General features: G+C 44.5%; 1 protein-coding gene across 3 annotated transcripts in view; it reads left to right on the top strand.

The window, feature by feature from the left end:
* meis1b (Meis homeobox 1 b) overlaps positions 1 to 12522 on the top strand; it is an 87535-nt gene extending 75013 nt beyond the window's left edge. For all 3 annotated transcript variants that reach the window (XM_010867892.5, XM_010867902.5, XM_010867917.5), the window contains exons 10-13: positions 3267 to 3325; positions 4524 to 4613; positions 5731 to 5826; positions 11498 to 12522. In XM_010867892.5, coding sequence (XP_010866194.1) covers positions 3267 to 3325; positions 4524 to 4613; positions 5731 to 5789 — 208 coding nt within the window. In that variant the 3' untranslated portion in view covers positions 5790 to 5826; positions 11498 to 12522. The remainder of the gene's footprint in view (positions 1 to 3266; positions 3326 to 4523; positions 4614 to 5730; positions 5827 to 11497) is intronic.
* Positions 12523 to 15411: the final 2889 nt, after the last annotated feature.

Genomic DNA, 15411 nt, shown 5'->3' with positions numbered 1-15411 from the left:
TCACCGCGGTTCGGAGCGCTGGTTAACGAATCACCGCGGTTCGGAGCGCTGGTTAACGAATCACCGCGGTTCGGAGCGCTGGTTAACGAATCACCGCGGTTCGGAACGCTGGTTAACGAATCACCGCGGTTCGGAGCGCTGGTTAACGAATCACTGGCACAGTAGGACGTAAACTGTAAGATGAAATCATGTCACCATATCTCTTGGTTGTGTTTGATGCTGTGGTGGAAATCGAATTCATCGGGTCCAACTCACATTCTGTACCATGCAATGCATTTTTTGCAACTGTTTTGTTAACCACCAGTTATCTGGCAAAGTTGGTGGGGGATATATAGTGGCGATTTGATAGGGAAATAGGCTAACAGGCACAACATGAATGTGTAGAAGGTTATTGGTTGTGGTGATTGATTTCTAAAAGCTACGATTCACACTAGCTAGCTAGAATTATGGTGCAGTAGCAGTATCTGGTTCATGTGACGCTGTTCTGTGTTTTGTTTGAACAGGTGGTCACCAACAAAAGCGCAGTTTTGGGCTACAATTTTATCCTGAGATGATGTGCTTCCTGAAAAAGGTGTTGACTATAGTCGGTGTTGAACATGCTGATTACGGATTGTTTTCAAACCTTTGATCGGCCCAAATGAATCGACCAAGCCGATCAATCGGCCCACCTTTAATACATAGACCTAAATATGTTAAGGGAAGGAGAAAAGGAAGTGTTACCAGAACAAGAAGAGAGAGCTCTTCATGTGAATTTAAATAGCTGTGCAGCTCCGTAACCTTTAGTATCTCCAATCTCCTTCTCTCCATTTCTCATTATTAAATTATTCCCTAATTGGTCACGCAACAAAGACAGCTGATGAAAAATACAATTTCTTGCTGTTAATTGGGCATTTCACGTGCGGTTTGTGTTACACCTATAAGTGTGTGTGTGTGCGTGTGTGTGTGTGTGTGTGTGTGTGTGTAATGAGAATGGAACATTAGCGAGGGCCTCTGGCTGACGGCGCTGCAATCAGTTCCACTCTTTCGAGAAAACGAGGGAGAGTGAAAAATAAATTAACGCAGAAAAAGAATTAAGAAAGAGAAATAGAGAGAAAGGCGGAAATGTGGAAATGCGTGTGAGTGAGTGAGGGAGAGAGAGATACCAGTGAATAAACGTCAACTTGATAGTGGAAAGGGGACCTATTGTGTGCCTCGTTTCATTTATAAGTGGTCAGGATTCACAAAAAAAACATTTTGTCACGTCTTTTTTCTTCCCTGTCCCTTTTAGAAGTGTTACCAGTGGTGTGTCGCTCTAAAATAGCTCCCCCATTGTCCGGAGCAGGGCTGAATAGTCAGGCTCATTGTTTGTGGACTGAACCGGCTGTGAAGAGACTCTGTGGCAGCCATGGGTCGCACAAAGGTGAACCCCGAGCCACTTAATGCAGGGAAGCAGCTTATTGCTCTTTCTCTCTCTCTCTCTCTCTCTCTCTCTCTCTCTCTCTCTCTCTCTCTCTCTCTCCCTCCTCTCTTCATCCTCTCTCTCATTTCATCGCCATCAGAGTCAGGGCGTCTGGTGTGCTGAACAGGGCCCCGTCCTGCTTTCACCCTCCCCTCCTCCCTCTGTTCCTCTGCCTGGTATTATGAGCCACTTGTCCTTTGTTCCAGTGGTACATCTGGTCTTGACTGGGTTTCATACCGGGTCAGAAAGCCGGTCTTGACTGGGTTTCATACTGGGTCAGAAAGCCGGTCTTGATTGGGTTTGGACCGGGTCAGAAAGCTGGTCTTGACTGGGTTTCATACCGGGTCAGAAAGCTGGTCTTGATTGGGTTTGGACCGGGTCAGAAACCTGGTCTTGACTGGGTTTCAGATCGGATCAGAAAGCTGGTCTTGACTGGGTTTCAGATCGGATCAGAAAGCTGGTCTTGACTGGGTTTCAGACAGGAACAGAAAGCTGGTCTTGACTGGAGTTTGGACCGGATCAGAAGGCTGCTGCTAGGACATTTTAGATGCTTGGTGCTTTCCACCATGTACATCATAAGTGACTATAGAGAATGAGGTAGAGAGAGAAAAAGAGGTAGAGAGAAAGAGAGATTTACACTGGGGGAGAGGAGAGAAGTTGATAGAGGTCAGCAGTTAGCTAGCCATGGCCTGGAGTTGACCCCAGCCGCTATGAGGGCCTGAGAGGAGAAGGCAATAAAAAGAATGCCTAGGCCTCTCTGTCCACTCCTCCACTCCCCCACTCCCCCACCTCTCCCCCAGCGGAGCGAGGGAGGGAGGCCGTTGGTGATAAAACTCCAGACATTCCCTCATTTTGATGTGCTGTGCCATGTCAGTACATTCTTCTACATGACTCCCTTCATTTCTCTTACCCCGCCTCTCTCCTTCTCTCCTACGTCTGGCTCCTTCTCTCTCCTTCTACGTCTCGCTCCTTCTTCTGGAGGCGGGTGTTGATCTAGGGGTAAAAACTGGAGAAACATGGATGAGAGGAGAGGAGCGTCTGACTGCCTCCGCTCTCCATCCACTATTGAGCCTGCACTAAGTCGCTGTTCCACGTTTAAAGATTGCCTCAGTGTTGCCTCCTAACGCTTCCCACTGAGGATGAAAAGTGTCAATTCAGGGGCCAACAGCAGGACCACGTAAATCACCTCACAGCCCCCCTGATCTGTCACTGCTAGAGGTTAGCAAAGGTCACAGGGTTACTTCACGAGAGTTTAGACTAAGCTGAGCAAAGCCAGGGTGGTGTGTGTGTGTGTGTGTGTGTGTCAAGGGGTAGAGTGACCATGTGCCTATATTGGGAGTGGTGGGTTAGATGCTGTACGCCAGATAATCTGATGTTATGAACCCACAAACACACTACGAGTCCTATACATTTTCTTCCACAGAATACAATGAGGAAAAACCAGCGTTGTACTTTCCACTGACATTTTCATGATTCTCTGCCAACTGTTTTCAAGAGTTACAATTTCTGAGTCATCTTAGCAGTAGGTTGAACAGCCCCGTCCAACAGGAAAACAAATCCAGTGCTTGGTACTAGAAGGTTCTATCTGCAACAGGAAAATTCTGAGGTAATACGTCTCCAACTTTCATGCTTTGAATGGTTTCAAGATAGAACTCACTAGTACCAAGCCCTGGAAATGTATCATCCTTTTCACATCCTTAACTTTTTTGTGTTATGTGTGTGGTTGTGGGTGTTCTTGGTTGTGAAGATAAATTCTCCTGACAGAATCATGTTTTGTAAATGTTCTCAAATACCTTTTCTGATCACCCCCCCCTCTTATTTCCTGTAGGTTTATCAATGCCAGGAGGAGAATAGTTCAGCCCATGATTGACCAATCAAACCGTGCAGGCAAGTGTCCTACCATAACAATGTATAAGGAGCAGGCAAAAGCCCTCCACCTCCCCTGTATTTCCACCCGGAGGCTCAAGGGCCAGTAGATGCTGAATTCTAACCCCCCCCCCCCAACGAAATAACACCCAACTTTGGGTTGCCCATAACAGTGACTGATCACACTAAGAAATGAACTGATGTAAACAGTGTGTTCTGTCACATGATGGAGTGTTAACTTAAGCAAGCCCAATTCTATGACATAAAACTGTTTTGCCAAAACATATTATAATATCCATGCACTTTTGTTGGTTGTTGTTGCTGTTGATTTTTAAACAAGCTTAGCTGTGGTCTCAGAAACCCCAAATACCCTCCACACACAAACTAAGAAGAAACAATCTACAAACAAAACAAGAAGGCATTGACATACTTCAAATTATTAGTCTTCACCCCCCCATCTTACGGCTGTTGTGAGTGGTCTCTGGAGCAAGGCTTAGTTTGGACTGCCGTAAACTTTATTACCTGTAACAGGGTTCAGAGGGCAGGCTGGCATTAGGGGCTCAGTAAAGTTCAAAGGCATTCACTGTGCTGAAGCTCTTTTTTTTGCTTGAGTGACCCCCAAAGAGCCCATATCTGAGGTAAGTGGCTTTCCATGAGAGTAGGACAAGGAAAGAGAGAAAGAGAGAGCAGACAAGGTGAAAAAGAGAGAAATGTGTTGGTCTCGGGTTACTTCTTCAGCTAGTCTGACATTGCGCTGCTTCCCCTCTCCATGTCTGCTAACTTGTCTCATTCCTGTCTCAGGTAAAACATTGTGGGGAGCTTTGCAAAATATTGTATTTAGTTTCATTTGTGTGGTTACATACATTCAGATTTCAGATGTTTTATTCAGTAATTAAATGTTATTGAAATAATTTGTTTTTCAAATGCTGTTGAGTAAAAAACATTGTTAATAACATTACTTCCAAATGTGTTAACTTATAATTTGCGGGGGAAATTGAAATCCCCTGTGATCATACATTGCCCTGTTCATATTATTTAATGTGCTCCCACTTCCTGTATTAAAGAGCTGTGAGTGAGGCTTGCGGGTGAAGGTTGAAAGTCAATGCAGAACCATCCACAGACCCCATGCTGCTATACAGAACAGACCAATGATTTTAGCTTCAGACACTGAGTCTAATTAAAAGCACTAATTGACCGGTGTCCAACCCCCATCCCTCAGTAAGCCAAGGAGCGCCCTACACTCCAGATGGGCAGCCCATGGGGGGCTTCGTGATGGACGGGCAACAGCACATGGGAATCAGACCACCTGGTAAGACCATTGGTCTGTCTATCTGTCTGTCTATATGTCTGCCTGTCTGTCTGTATGCCTGTCTGTCTGCCTGTCTGTCTGTTTGTCTGTCTGTATCTCTGTTTGCCTGTCTGTATGCCTGTCTATCTGCCTGTCTGCCTGTCTGTTTGTCTGTCTCTCTGTTTGCCTGTCTATCTGCCTGTCTATCTGACAGCCTGTCTGTCTGTCTGTAAGTCTCTATATGTCTCTCTGCCTATCTTTTTCTTTTTTCATTCTTTTTTTTCTTTACGCTTTTGTTTTCTCTCTCTGGTCTTTTTTTGTTTGGACTGGCATAACCTGCCTTCCCACAAGTCCTTAGTGTAGACACTTCCCTCACTATGGCCGCAAACCACTATAACTACTACTACTACTAAGAATTACTACTACTACCACTTCCAATACTACAACTACTACTACTCCCACTGCTACTACTGCTACTACCACTACTACTATTATAACTACTACTACAACTACTACTACTAACACTACTACTACTACTTCAACTACTGCTTCTACTACTACCAATACTACAACTACTACAACTACTACTAGCACTACTACTAGTACAACTACTACTATTATCACTACTACTACTACTACTACTACTACTACTACTACTTCCACTACTATAACTACTACTACCACTACTACTACTACTACTACTACTTAATCTACTACTACTACCACCACCACTACCACCACTACTACAACTACTGCTACTACTACTACTACCACTACTACTACCACCATTACTACCACCACTACCACTACTACCACTACTAGTTATACTACAACCACTACTAACAAAAATACTACCACTACTACTACTACCACTACTACTACTACTTTACCCAGTATCTCCTGTCTCCAGCCCTCACCTTGTCAGGTTTAATCCCTAAATCATCTCTCTGACTACCACTCATTGTTACACCATTGTAGTACTTCAAGTCTGTGGGTTTGTCTGAAATGTTTCCAAGTTAAAACCTACTATTAACCCCCTCCCTATGTAAAGACGTCCCGTTCCCGTTCTGCAAGAGTCCCTCGCTGTCAGCGTGAGCTTGTCTCAACCTCTCATGTGTTTTGATTTTCCCTGGAACAGGACCGATGACAGGCATGGGCATGAACATGGGCATGGAAGGACAGTGGCACTATATGTAGCCTCCCTCCAGTCAACCAATCGCTGATCATATGGGAAGTAAGTACAAATCCCTTTATCCAATCGTATGTGGCCGTCGAGCAGACATTTTGGGAAAGCTGTGGTCTTTTGTCCGTTGTACATTTTTGTTTGTCAGATAATGTTAGGGTTCAAGAATGGGGTACGCAGGGAATTCTCTTCCTGTGTGTGTGTGTGTGTGTGTGTGTCTCTCCTACTCCCACACTACACATTCATTGATCACATGAACCAGCACCCACTGTCACATATCAGGGGATATGAAGGAAAGAGGGCAGATAGAGAGAGAGACTGAGAAAGAGAGCGAGAGAAAGACAGTGGAAGTTCAGAGGAGGGGGGTGAGGATGGGGTATGAGGAGGGATGAGGTTGGGGATGAGGAGAGATGAGGTTGGGGGATGAGGAGAGTTGAGGTGGGGGGTGGGGAGGGGGTGAGGTGGGGGACGAGGAGGAGTGAGATGGTGAAACTGGGAAAAGGACTGAGAGAGGGGTGCAGGTGGGACGTTACCATAGCAACAGACTGATTGGCAAAATGTGAGCAGTCGGGAGCAGAGGGGAAGGAAAGAGAGAGGGGAAGGAAAGAGAGAGGGGAAGGAAAGAGAGAGGGGAAGGAAAGAGAGAGGGGAAGGAAAGAGAGAGGGGAAGGAAAGAGAGAGGGGAAGGAAAGAGAGAGGGGAAGGAAAGAGAGAGAGAAAAGGAGAGAAGTGAATGTCCCCAAAGTGAAATAAATCTACTTGTCTGGCTGATGTCTAAGTTACACTCATCCAGCCCTCCACAACGTGACCAGGAAGCCCCTCCCTCTACCTCACAGCCCAGAAAACAGCACCCACACATGGTCTCAACACTGTTTCTCCAGCACCCACACATGGTCTCAACACTGTTTCTCCAGCACCCACACATGGTCTACACCCTCCTTCTCCAGCACCCACACATGGTCTCCACCCTCCTTCTCCAGCACCCACACATGGTGTCCACCCTCCTTCTCCAGCACCCACACATGGTGTCCGCGCTGCTTCTCCGGGCTACTTCAGACGGTTGGTCTAGATAGGGTCCTGAAGTACAGTTTGCTGGAATGTACAGCTACGCGATACGCAATCGTCTGTCGTTGTGTGAGTGTGTGTCTGTGTGTGTTTCTTTGTGTCTGTGTGTGTTTGTGTTTGCACTGGAGTGAAGGGTGATGGACGTATGTACTGTTTATCCTGTTTCATCCTTCACACAACTCCAGTATATATATATATATATGAATGGGTGGAGGATAGAAGGATAGTATTCAGCAGGTTATGCTGCTTAGCCTGGGCTAATTGACTACATCCAAATGAAATATGCCATCAGGAGAACTGTGACCAATGCATCTGACTTCGTCAGCAGAATAAAATAGAGAGCATTAACCCTGAGTAAAATAAACATGTGTGTGTGTGTCAGTGTGTGTGTGTGTGTTTAGGCTTGTGTGTGTTGGGGTAGTGCCACTGTGAAAATATGTCCCATTCTCGTTCTTCGTTGTCATCGACAGCCACAAGTGAAACAAAGAGACTGTCTCTGCATGTTGGTGTGTGTGTGTGTGTGTGTGTGTGTAAACACGAGGGGTGGCTTGCCACGGTCCAAGCAACCTTTTTTTCTGCCAGCTGCTAGCTTTCCCAGAAGACATTGCTGTAAACAGCCTCAATTTGTCTGCTGAACACACACACACACACACACACACACCCTAATTGGGCCACCAGAGGAATCTTCAATGAGACGTGGAGAGCGAAGACAGAGAGGGAGACTTGGAGAACAGGAAGTGGAGAAGGTGGATGGGAAAAGAAGTGGACAAGCCAACGCATTACAAATGAATCCAGAAAGCACCTTGTCCTCATCTAGGGTACTACATTTGACCATTCCAATGAGGGCTTGAGTAGGGAATCGCCTTCCATTGGGAACACGGCCGTTCAACCCTCCAAGCTAGCTTGTCTAATTTAAATATTGTTACTTTCCTTTCTAGGTCAATTAAATGTAAGTGATGTGTTATATTCTTTCATGACCAATTAAATTAATAGGTTATTACAGGGGGAGGGGGGGGGGGGTTATCTTATTTGATTAAGAAACTATGGGGTTCATTATATTTTATACGGTATTTTCATTAGCTGCCTGTGAGAGGGGGGGCGGGGACTGAATAAGCCTTAAGGCTAAAGCAGTAGTTATTTGCCTGTGAGTCCCAGGACAGGAGATGGAATGAAGGTGTGCTCTCCCAACACGGCAATGTTACTTAAAACTTAAGCCAATTAGTTCTACTTAGTGACAGCGTTCTGTTCTATCCCCATGGCGATTATAGAGCTTATGGCTTCGCAAGACAATACACCTGTCAGCCCAGATAACGCCTAGCAACTCAAGCAGAAGACGCCCCCGGCCTTTGATAGCAGAACAATGACTGTTTTCTTCCCCGTTTTCTTCCCCCCCCACCCCCCCTCTTTTCCATCCACGAAATTAGCCAAGGTTGGGCAAAATCAAAACTGTAAATTTTTTTTGTAGTTGTAATTTCCAGGACAATAGTCATCGTAGGGATGGAATTCTAATGAATTATTGAGTTATGGAATGTGGAACACTCGCCCCCTCCATGCTCCTCCCCTTGGCTTCTAGAACATTTGGAAGCAGAATGCTTGGGTGACCCCTGTGTTCAGTGACCCCCTGTGTTGCCAGGCCGGTCTCAGCTGGGGACCTTTTGTCCGGAGATTCAGTTCTCCAGTCATTAGGCAAGGAGTTTGTTAACCTTCTGTACAGGGGTCAAGATCTCCCCTTTTCCCTTTTTTTTTTCCTAGGGGCTGAACTTTTACTTTGAACGAATGGCTGGAAAAACAAGTCCCTATGGAGAGATTTGGCCCTGGGTATTGTCTGAGAAAAGGCCCCGCTGGGCCTGTCGGAGGGAAAGGAGCGGATTCAGAATCCCAGTGTATTGATTGGCTTATTAAAATGGACACATGTTATGGCTGTGCAGATGTGTGCTGCCCTTTCAGTCAGGTGTACACAGGCTCCTTCGTCACGCCGTCCTAATCGACACGCCGTCCTAATCGGCACGCCGTCCTAATCTGGCCCATTAGCTTCTGCCCAAATGTCTCATTACTGTCTGTCCCTTTTCTCGGTTGTCTAACACATGGGAGAAAAGGACCAGGTAAGCATTTCCTGGGGTGACATTCCCCCAGCCACCCCGCTGGGCTCTGAGCAGGCCCAGGTGAAAGACTGATGTAATGACAAACCAGAAACGAGTGCCTGGTTCATCCTCGCCTCTTTTGTAGTGAGGCCCTCTCCTTCGCCACACTGTCTTTTGTGGTCTTGTAGTGGCTCTTTCATTCTTTTGTCTGTGTGTGTGTGTGTGGGGGGGGGCGGGGGGGGCACGCGTCGACAGAGTTGTGCCATCTCAGGTATCAGCCTATAGGACAGGGTGTGTGTGTGTGTGTGTGTGTGTGTGTGTGTTTATTTGCGAGTGTGTATATCCCTCCCTGTCTCTCTTTAATCTGAGCACAATGGTTGAGTTTCCACTGTGGCCTGTACTCACCCAGAGATAGGTGCTATTCTCCAAGGCTCATGACTCCATTGTTCCCAAAGAGAGAGATAGAGAGAAGGAAGAGGGAGGTGCAGTGACAGAAAGCAGGAGTGCACAGAGAAATTGTGGATTCTTTTACCTCATCTTTCCCTGCTGAGCCTGGGCTTGGCTAGTGTGCAGTGGCCTAGAGGTTTCACTGTGATGCTGATCTTGTGACAGATTATTTTTCCCTTATTTGCGGACCTGATGCATTGAGTTATTTATAGAAATACAATATTAAATCTTACCTTGAGGCAAATGTGTCCAGTCTATTTACAATATCTTACAAAGCGTCTCAGTAGAATTACTCTTGTCTTTCCTACTGTCCTTCTGTCTCAGTGTGGGTTATTCTGAGGTTGGGTTAATGCCTTTAAACAAACATAAGAAAGCTTTATTGGCCAATCAACATTGAAAAATATTGCAGAGAACATGTGTTACAGTTGGGGTAGATCTCTGTAAACCTGTTTAAGTAGATCTCAGTGAACTTGTGTTTCAGTTGCAATAGATCTAGGTAAATCTATTTCAGTTGAAGTAGATCTCAGTGAACTTGTGTTTCAGTTGCAATAGATCTAGGTACATCTATTTCAGTTGCAATAGGTCTCAGTGAAGCTGTGTTTCAGTTGGATTAGATATCTGTGAAACTGTGTTTCAGTTGACGTAGGTCTCAGTGAAGCTTTGTTTGCATTGTAGATCTCAGTAAATCTGTTTCAGTTGGATTGAATATCGGTGAAACTGTTTCATTTGAAGTAGATCTCAGTGAAACTATGTTTCAGTTCAAGTAGATCTCTGTGAACCTGTGTTTCAGTTGGGGTAGATCTCAGTAAACCTGTGTTACAGTTGGAGTAGATCTCAGTAAACCTGTGTTTCAGTTGGAGTAGATCTCAGTTAACCTGTGTTTCAGTTGGAGTAGATCTCAGTAAACCTGTGTTTCAGTTCCAGGAGATCTCAGTGAACCTGTGTTTAAGTTGGAGTAGATCTCAGTGAAACTGTTTTTCAGTTGGAGTAAATCTTAGTGAAGCTTTGTTTCAATTCCAGGAGATCTCAGTGAACCTGTGTTTCAGTTGGAATAGATCTCAGTTAACCTGTGTTTCAGTTGGAGTAGATCTCAGTGAACCTGTGTTTGGCTGTGCCCTCACACTGTACTTAAAGAGGCATTACGGAGAATACTGGATTAGCTCACACACACTAAACCCACACTAAAACGTGTGACGGTATCTCTCACACACGCCCCTCCAGTGACCTTGGGGAAGGGCAGACTTGCATAAGATTACGACAAGCCCAAGTCCCTGGCTATATTACACACTATTTCCTATGTGATTACACTACTTTTCAAAAAGGGTTCCTTGGAACAGAGGTAGTCTTGGAACAGAGGTAGTCTTGGGTCAGAGGTAGTCTTGGAACAGAGGTAGTCTTGGAACAGAGGTAGTCTTGGGTCAGAGGTAGTCTTGGGTCAGAGGTAGTCCCTATCTAGGGTCTCCAAAGGGCTGATTTTATTACAGATGTTTCCTGTCTCTAGTGCTAAAGATGTTCTCAGAGAGTGCTGTCCCCACCCTCAGGGAAATGGGCAGCCAGTAGCACAAGGGTGCACTCTAGTCGATTGTTGTTTGACGACTCGTCTGTTGCCTGGACATGATCATATAAACGCCAGCACCTGGGCGAAAATTATGAATGCGTCAACATGGGCCGGCCGATAAGATTGCAGTCGCTCCCCAAACAATCTGCAGAGCCAGTGAGGTAATAGATGGAGAAAAGGAATGAGAGGGAGGGCCAGTTACAGCAGTGAATACTGACTCCGTCCGGGGGAGTGTAAACAGCTTTTCTTACTGTTGCTTTTAATGCTGTCCTCTGCATCGGTCATTCTAGGTCAGCTGAATTGCCAGTCAGTGTTTGCTCTATGCATATTTCAACGTATGAATTAATTCTGTATTTTATTTGGACCCCTATTAGCTCCGGCCAATAGCAGCAGCCACTGACCTTGAATTCTGAATAATGCATGTCTAATGAGCTTGGTTCTTATCCCATCCAAATCTGAAATGCGGTCCAGTTCTACTTCAATGTTTGTTAAAGAAAGAAATGTTACATTCATACAGACTTCCTGTACAAAACCCCCCCCACTGATCCGCCATTTTGTTCCTCTCCTTCAGGACTGCAGGGCATACCAGGGGACGACCTGTCCGATGACAGGGCTGCTCTGCGGCCTGTCGGGCGGGGGGGGGGCGGGGGTGGAGAGAAGGGACCGGCCACAACAACTTCAGCTTCAAGCAGCTCCCATCCCCCCCAGACCCCACCCCCTCCAACACCCGTCCCGGCAGATCCACAGCCTGCTCCACGCCATGCAGTGATAAGAGGGGAACCCAGACCTTCCACCGACCCTCTGCCCGTTCCCTCTGCCAGCGTCCGATTCCTGGACGACCCTATTCATCCCTCCACCGAAAGGCCGGACTGCCTAGCCCAGTAGACCCTAAGGGATCCCTCTATGAGAAGAAGCGATTGAGAGATATGAATAATAACAGACTTGTAGGGTGTTTTCCTTACTCAAGACTAAAGACTTGTCGGGTGATTTCCTTACTCAAGACTAAAGACTTGTCGGGTGTTTTCCTTACCCAAGACTAAAGCGAGAAGAGCATCTGCTACTTACTGTGGACTCCTTGAAAAAAAAACAAAAAAAACAACTAGAAACCTTTTTGGAGGAACTCTGCCCAGGCTTCGTCTGACTGGCGATGGGTTAGGACCAAGGAGAAGCCAATGTCTGTATTCAACGGGACGCTAACGAAACACAGGGGTGCCCTTCAAAACATAGGATTGAAGTGAGGAGCAGTAAGAGAACAATGAAAAAGAAAGAGAGCTTGAAAGTAAGACTATATCAACTCCCGAGGAGGAGGCAGGAGCAAGGAGGCCATATTGTATACTGTTGTAAAGCTTCGCTGGACTCTCAAAGAGAACTGGGAATTTGAGTATTGTAAAGGCTATGGTATTGTTCTGGATATTATGTTGTTTCTAATAGGGTTTTTTTTAAACAAAGGATGTGAAACGTTATTGTTTTTGTTTGTTTGTTTCCACACTATGTGTGAGCTGTCCTTTGGACCTCCCAACTCCCTGTTATAAATCACCTTGCGTTTAATTAAAAAAGAAATGAAAAATATGTGAATAAACCAATAATTCGATCAAACCAGTCTTCTTCCAGGCCTCTCTTTTGGATGGGTGAAAGACGGCCCGGCGTCTACGCTGTCTGTGCCGACGTTGTCACTCCTTGCCACGCACAGACAGAGCTGGGACTCGGCTATAGGTGGTGTGAAACATTGGACAGCTTCAATCTTGAATTGCATCAATGTACAGTTGCTGTCATCTCTAGTGCCAGGTCAGCAGGTTGAAGGGGTTAATTAATACACACCGCCATGATTGAAGCTCTTAGGGTTAACGTTCCCTCTGTAGTTAAAGACCTGTGATTAGGTTGACCGTCCACAGTCTTACCCTTAACCATTACCGGAGAGAATGTAAAACAGACCCCCGAGTGTGTGGCTGTGCGTGTGCAGTGTGTGTATGAAAACATGCTTATTTTTATTTTTACAGATTTCATTTTCTAGAGTTTATATTAACCAGTACATTGTGAATAAATATATTTTATGCAAAAACCTGGAAAAACAGTAAGCGAACACTTTGGAGAATATTTAATTGCACACCTTGTATATTTCATTTGATATGCAATTTCATGTTTTTAGCGTGTTCATAATCATGAGCAGTGCATGCTTGGCTGGCTGTAGCAGAGGTTTTGACACATACTTAATCCCGGAAGTTATAAGGAAATAATGTTAACCTTGAGATATCTGGATCGGTCCATCAATCCGATAACATACTAAACAACGCAATTATATGTTCAATCGTAAGCTAAGTCGTAAATGTGTAATGAGATCGGATGGTTAAATGTATAACGTTTATGGAAGTAAACTGAAGTACATTTTAACGTCTACAGACAAAGGTGGATTTTCACTGTTGAAATGTGTAGGTATAATGTGCAACAAATGCATGTATTATTTTGTCAGAATTTGCTTTAAGGGCGAAAGGAGAATAGAAGAAATGGTGCCTTGATCAAAAACCCATCGAATGATAACTTGTTTATCAAAATTAATCCATGTCATAACCTACAGAAATTTGGCCAAAATTGTTGGAAGATTAGTTCGAGATCACGCCTTGTTGCACCCAGTCGAAAGACTTCGTTAGCGAAACAGTGGTATCGAGATGTACCGTATTTTAGTCAGAACGATTAAAAGTATACAATAGTTGACTAGATGGACTACAAGACGAGTTTTATATTCATTCATTTGATACATTTCGATGGGAAGCGAAATGAGAATGTAGCTGTATAAGGAGTTTTTGTTGTGGGTAGAACAATATGAATATATAAATCAGTATGCTATCTATCCCCTTTCAGTCTCCGTCCTAAACTAATGGCATTCTGCGACTATTGTATGTTTACTGCCTTTACAGAACCGAATGGTATTTACACTTTAAAACCCTACTCTTAAAAACCCAGGCGACGTATTAATTGCAAAGCTTCTTCCGCAGCTCCACTCGGAGTCTCTGAGATTTGAATTCCTGAGCCCTTGGCCGTTGGGAGCTGTGGAGACAGCCAGACACACACAGCCGCTGATAAATGGCATGTTTGACTGCCATCTTCTGGGTAACTGTAACTCCGGGGGACATTTAGGAGGGACATAAGGACTGACTTTACGAGGGGCCATCTCACCGTTTACAGTCTTTTTGTGTGTCGATCCGACGCCAAAACATTATTTCGAGTAGCCTAGTCCTAGTTATCCATCTAAATGTTGCATAAAATCAAGTCTTTAGCAGTCACTTTAAGAGGAATATGCATAGGGATAGGCTATATATAGACACATAAGATTTTTAGTAACGAACAAAATAGTTAGCCTATCTAAAAATGTAAACTCCATATTCCGCTCTTTTGTCAAGAAGTATATATATATATAATAATAATAATAATAATTATTATTTTTAATAATGGTTGTTTGTTTTTTCCCGTTGAATAAAGCATGTGTCTTTCGTACTTGTGGACATCAATTGAGAATTGTGCAGCATTTTCGAATTTCCAAATAATTTCACTTTAGGCCTTCACTTCTAAAACCAATCCATGTAAAATAATTCAAATTAAAACATATTTCCTTGGGCCTCATCCTAAATTGCAATAGCCAGAGAAAAACTATAACGGATCTAGAGAAAGAACACAGCGAGTTCCAGTCTTCTGCAAATAGAAACACACTGCGGTGCTTGACCACGAAATGAACTGTCATAATAATGTATGTGTTCTTCCCAAGCCGGGGTGGTGCTCCTGGAACAAGCCTGTCGGTTCTCCCCAACTTCCGCGCCGCAACAAACACAGCTCTGTAACAAATAGCACCCTAAACACTTCATAATGCGCCACTGCAGAAATGAGCCCTGGTCAAAATCAGCAAACCGGACCTATGAAGGGAATAGTGCGCAATCTGGAAAGCCACAACACGCACGACTGCGGCCGTCGGTCGTTCTGTCCAGCAAAGATACGCTACTGTCGGTCTGTCTGGTTGTGTTTGCTAAGTGGCAGTAAACACTTCGTTGTGTAGTTGTTTTAGTTGTAGACCTTACTGTAAACTATGACAGATCACAGATCAGTTCACAGATCACAATGTCGTGGGGCAGGAGGAAATATGCAATGCAGTGCTAAAAGGGGACCAGTAGGCCTAGTCTGGTTACCTATAAAATAAGTAATATTTTATTTATTTGTGGATGAAAAACGTAATGTCATAAATGACAGGCCTATGAATACAAAATATGTATTATATTAGTACAATTTAATATATATAGCCTTCGGATAATATACATCCATACCAGATAGGCCTATTTCTGGATGCATTTTCAAACCGTTTATATTATTTTTTTTAAACACGAATCTTTGCTAAGTTAACTATGTAATACTAGTGGGCCTACATTACGCATTGTAATAGTATTGTTTTAATAGTAGGGCAAATATTTAAGATACAATGGGCTATTTATAGTGATTTTCGCC

This window comes from Esox lucius, chromosome 5, assembly GCF_011004845.1.
Source record: "Esox lucius isolate fEsoLuc1 chromosome 5, fEsoLuc1.pri, whole genome shotgun sequence".
NCBI classification, from domain to species: domain Eukaryota; kingdom Metazoa; phylum Chordata; class Actinopteri; order Esociformes; family Esocidae; genus Esox; species Esox lucius.
This window is presented reverse-complemented; position numbering and strand designations above follow the sequence as displayed.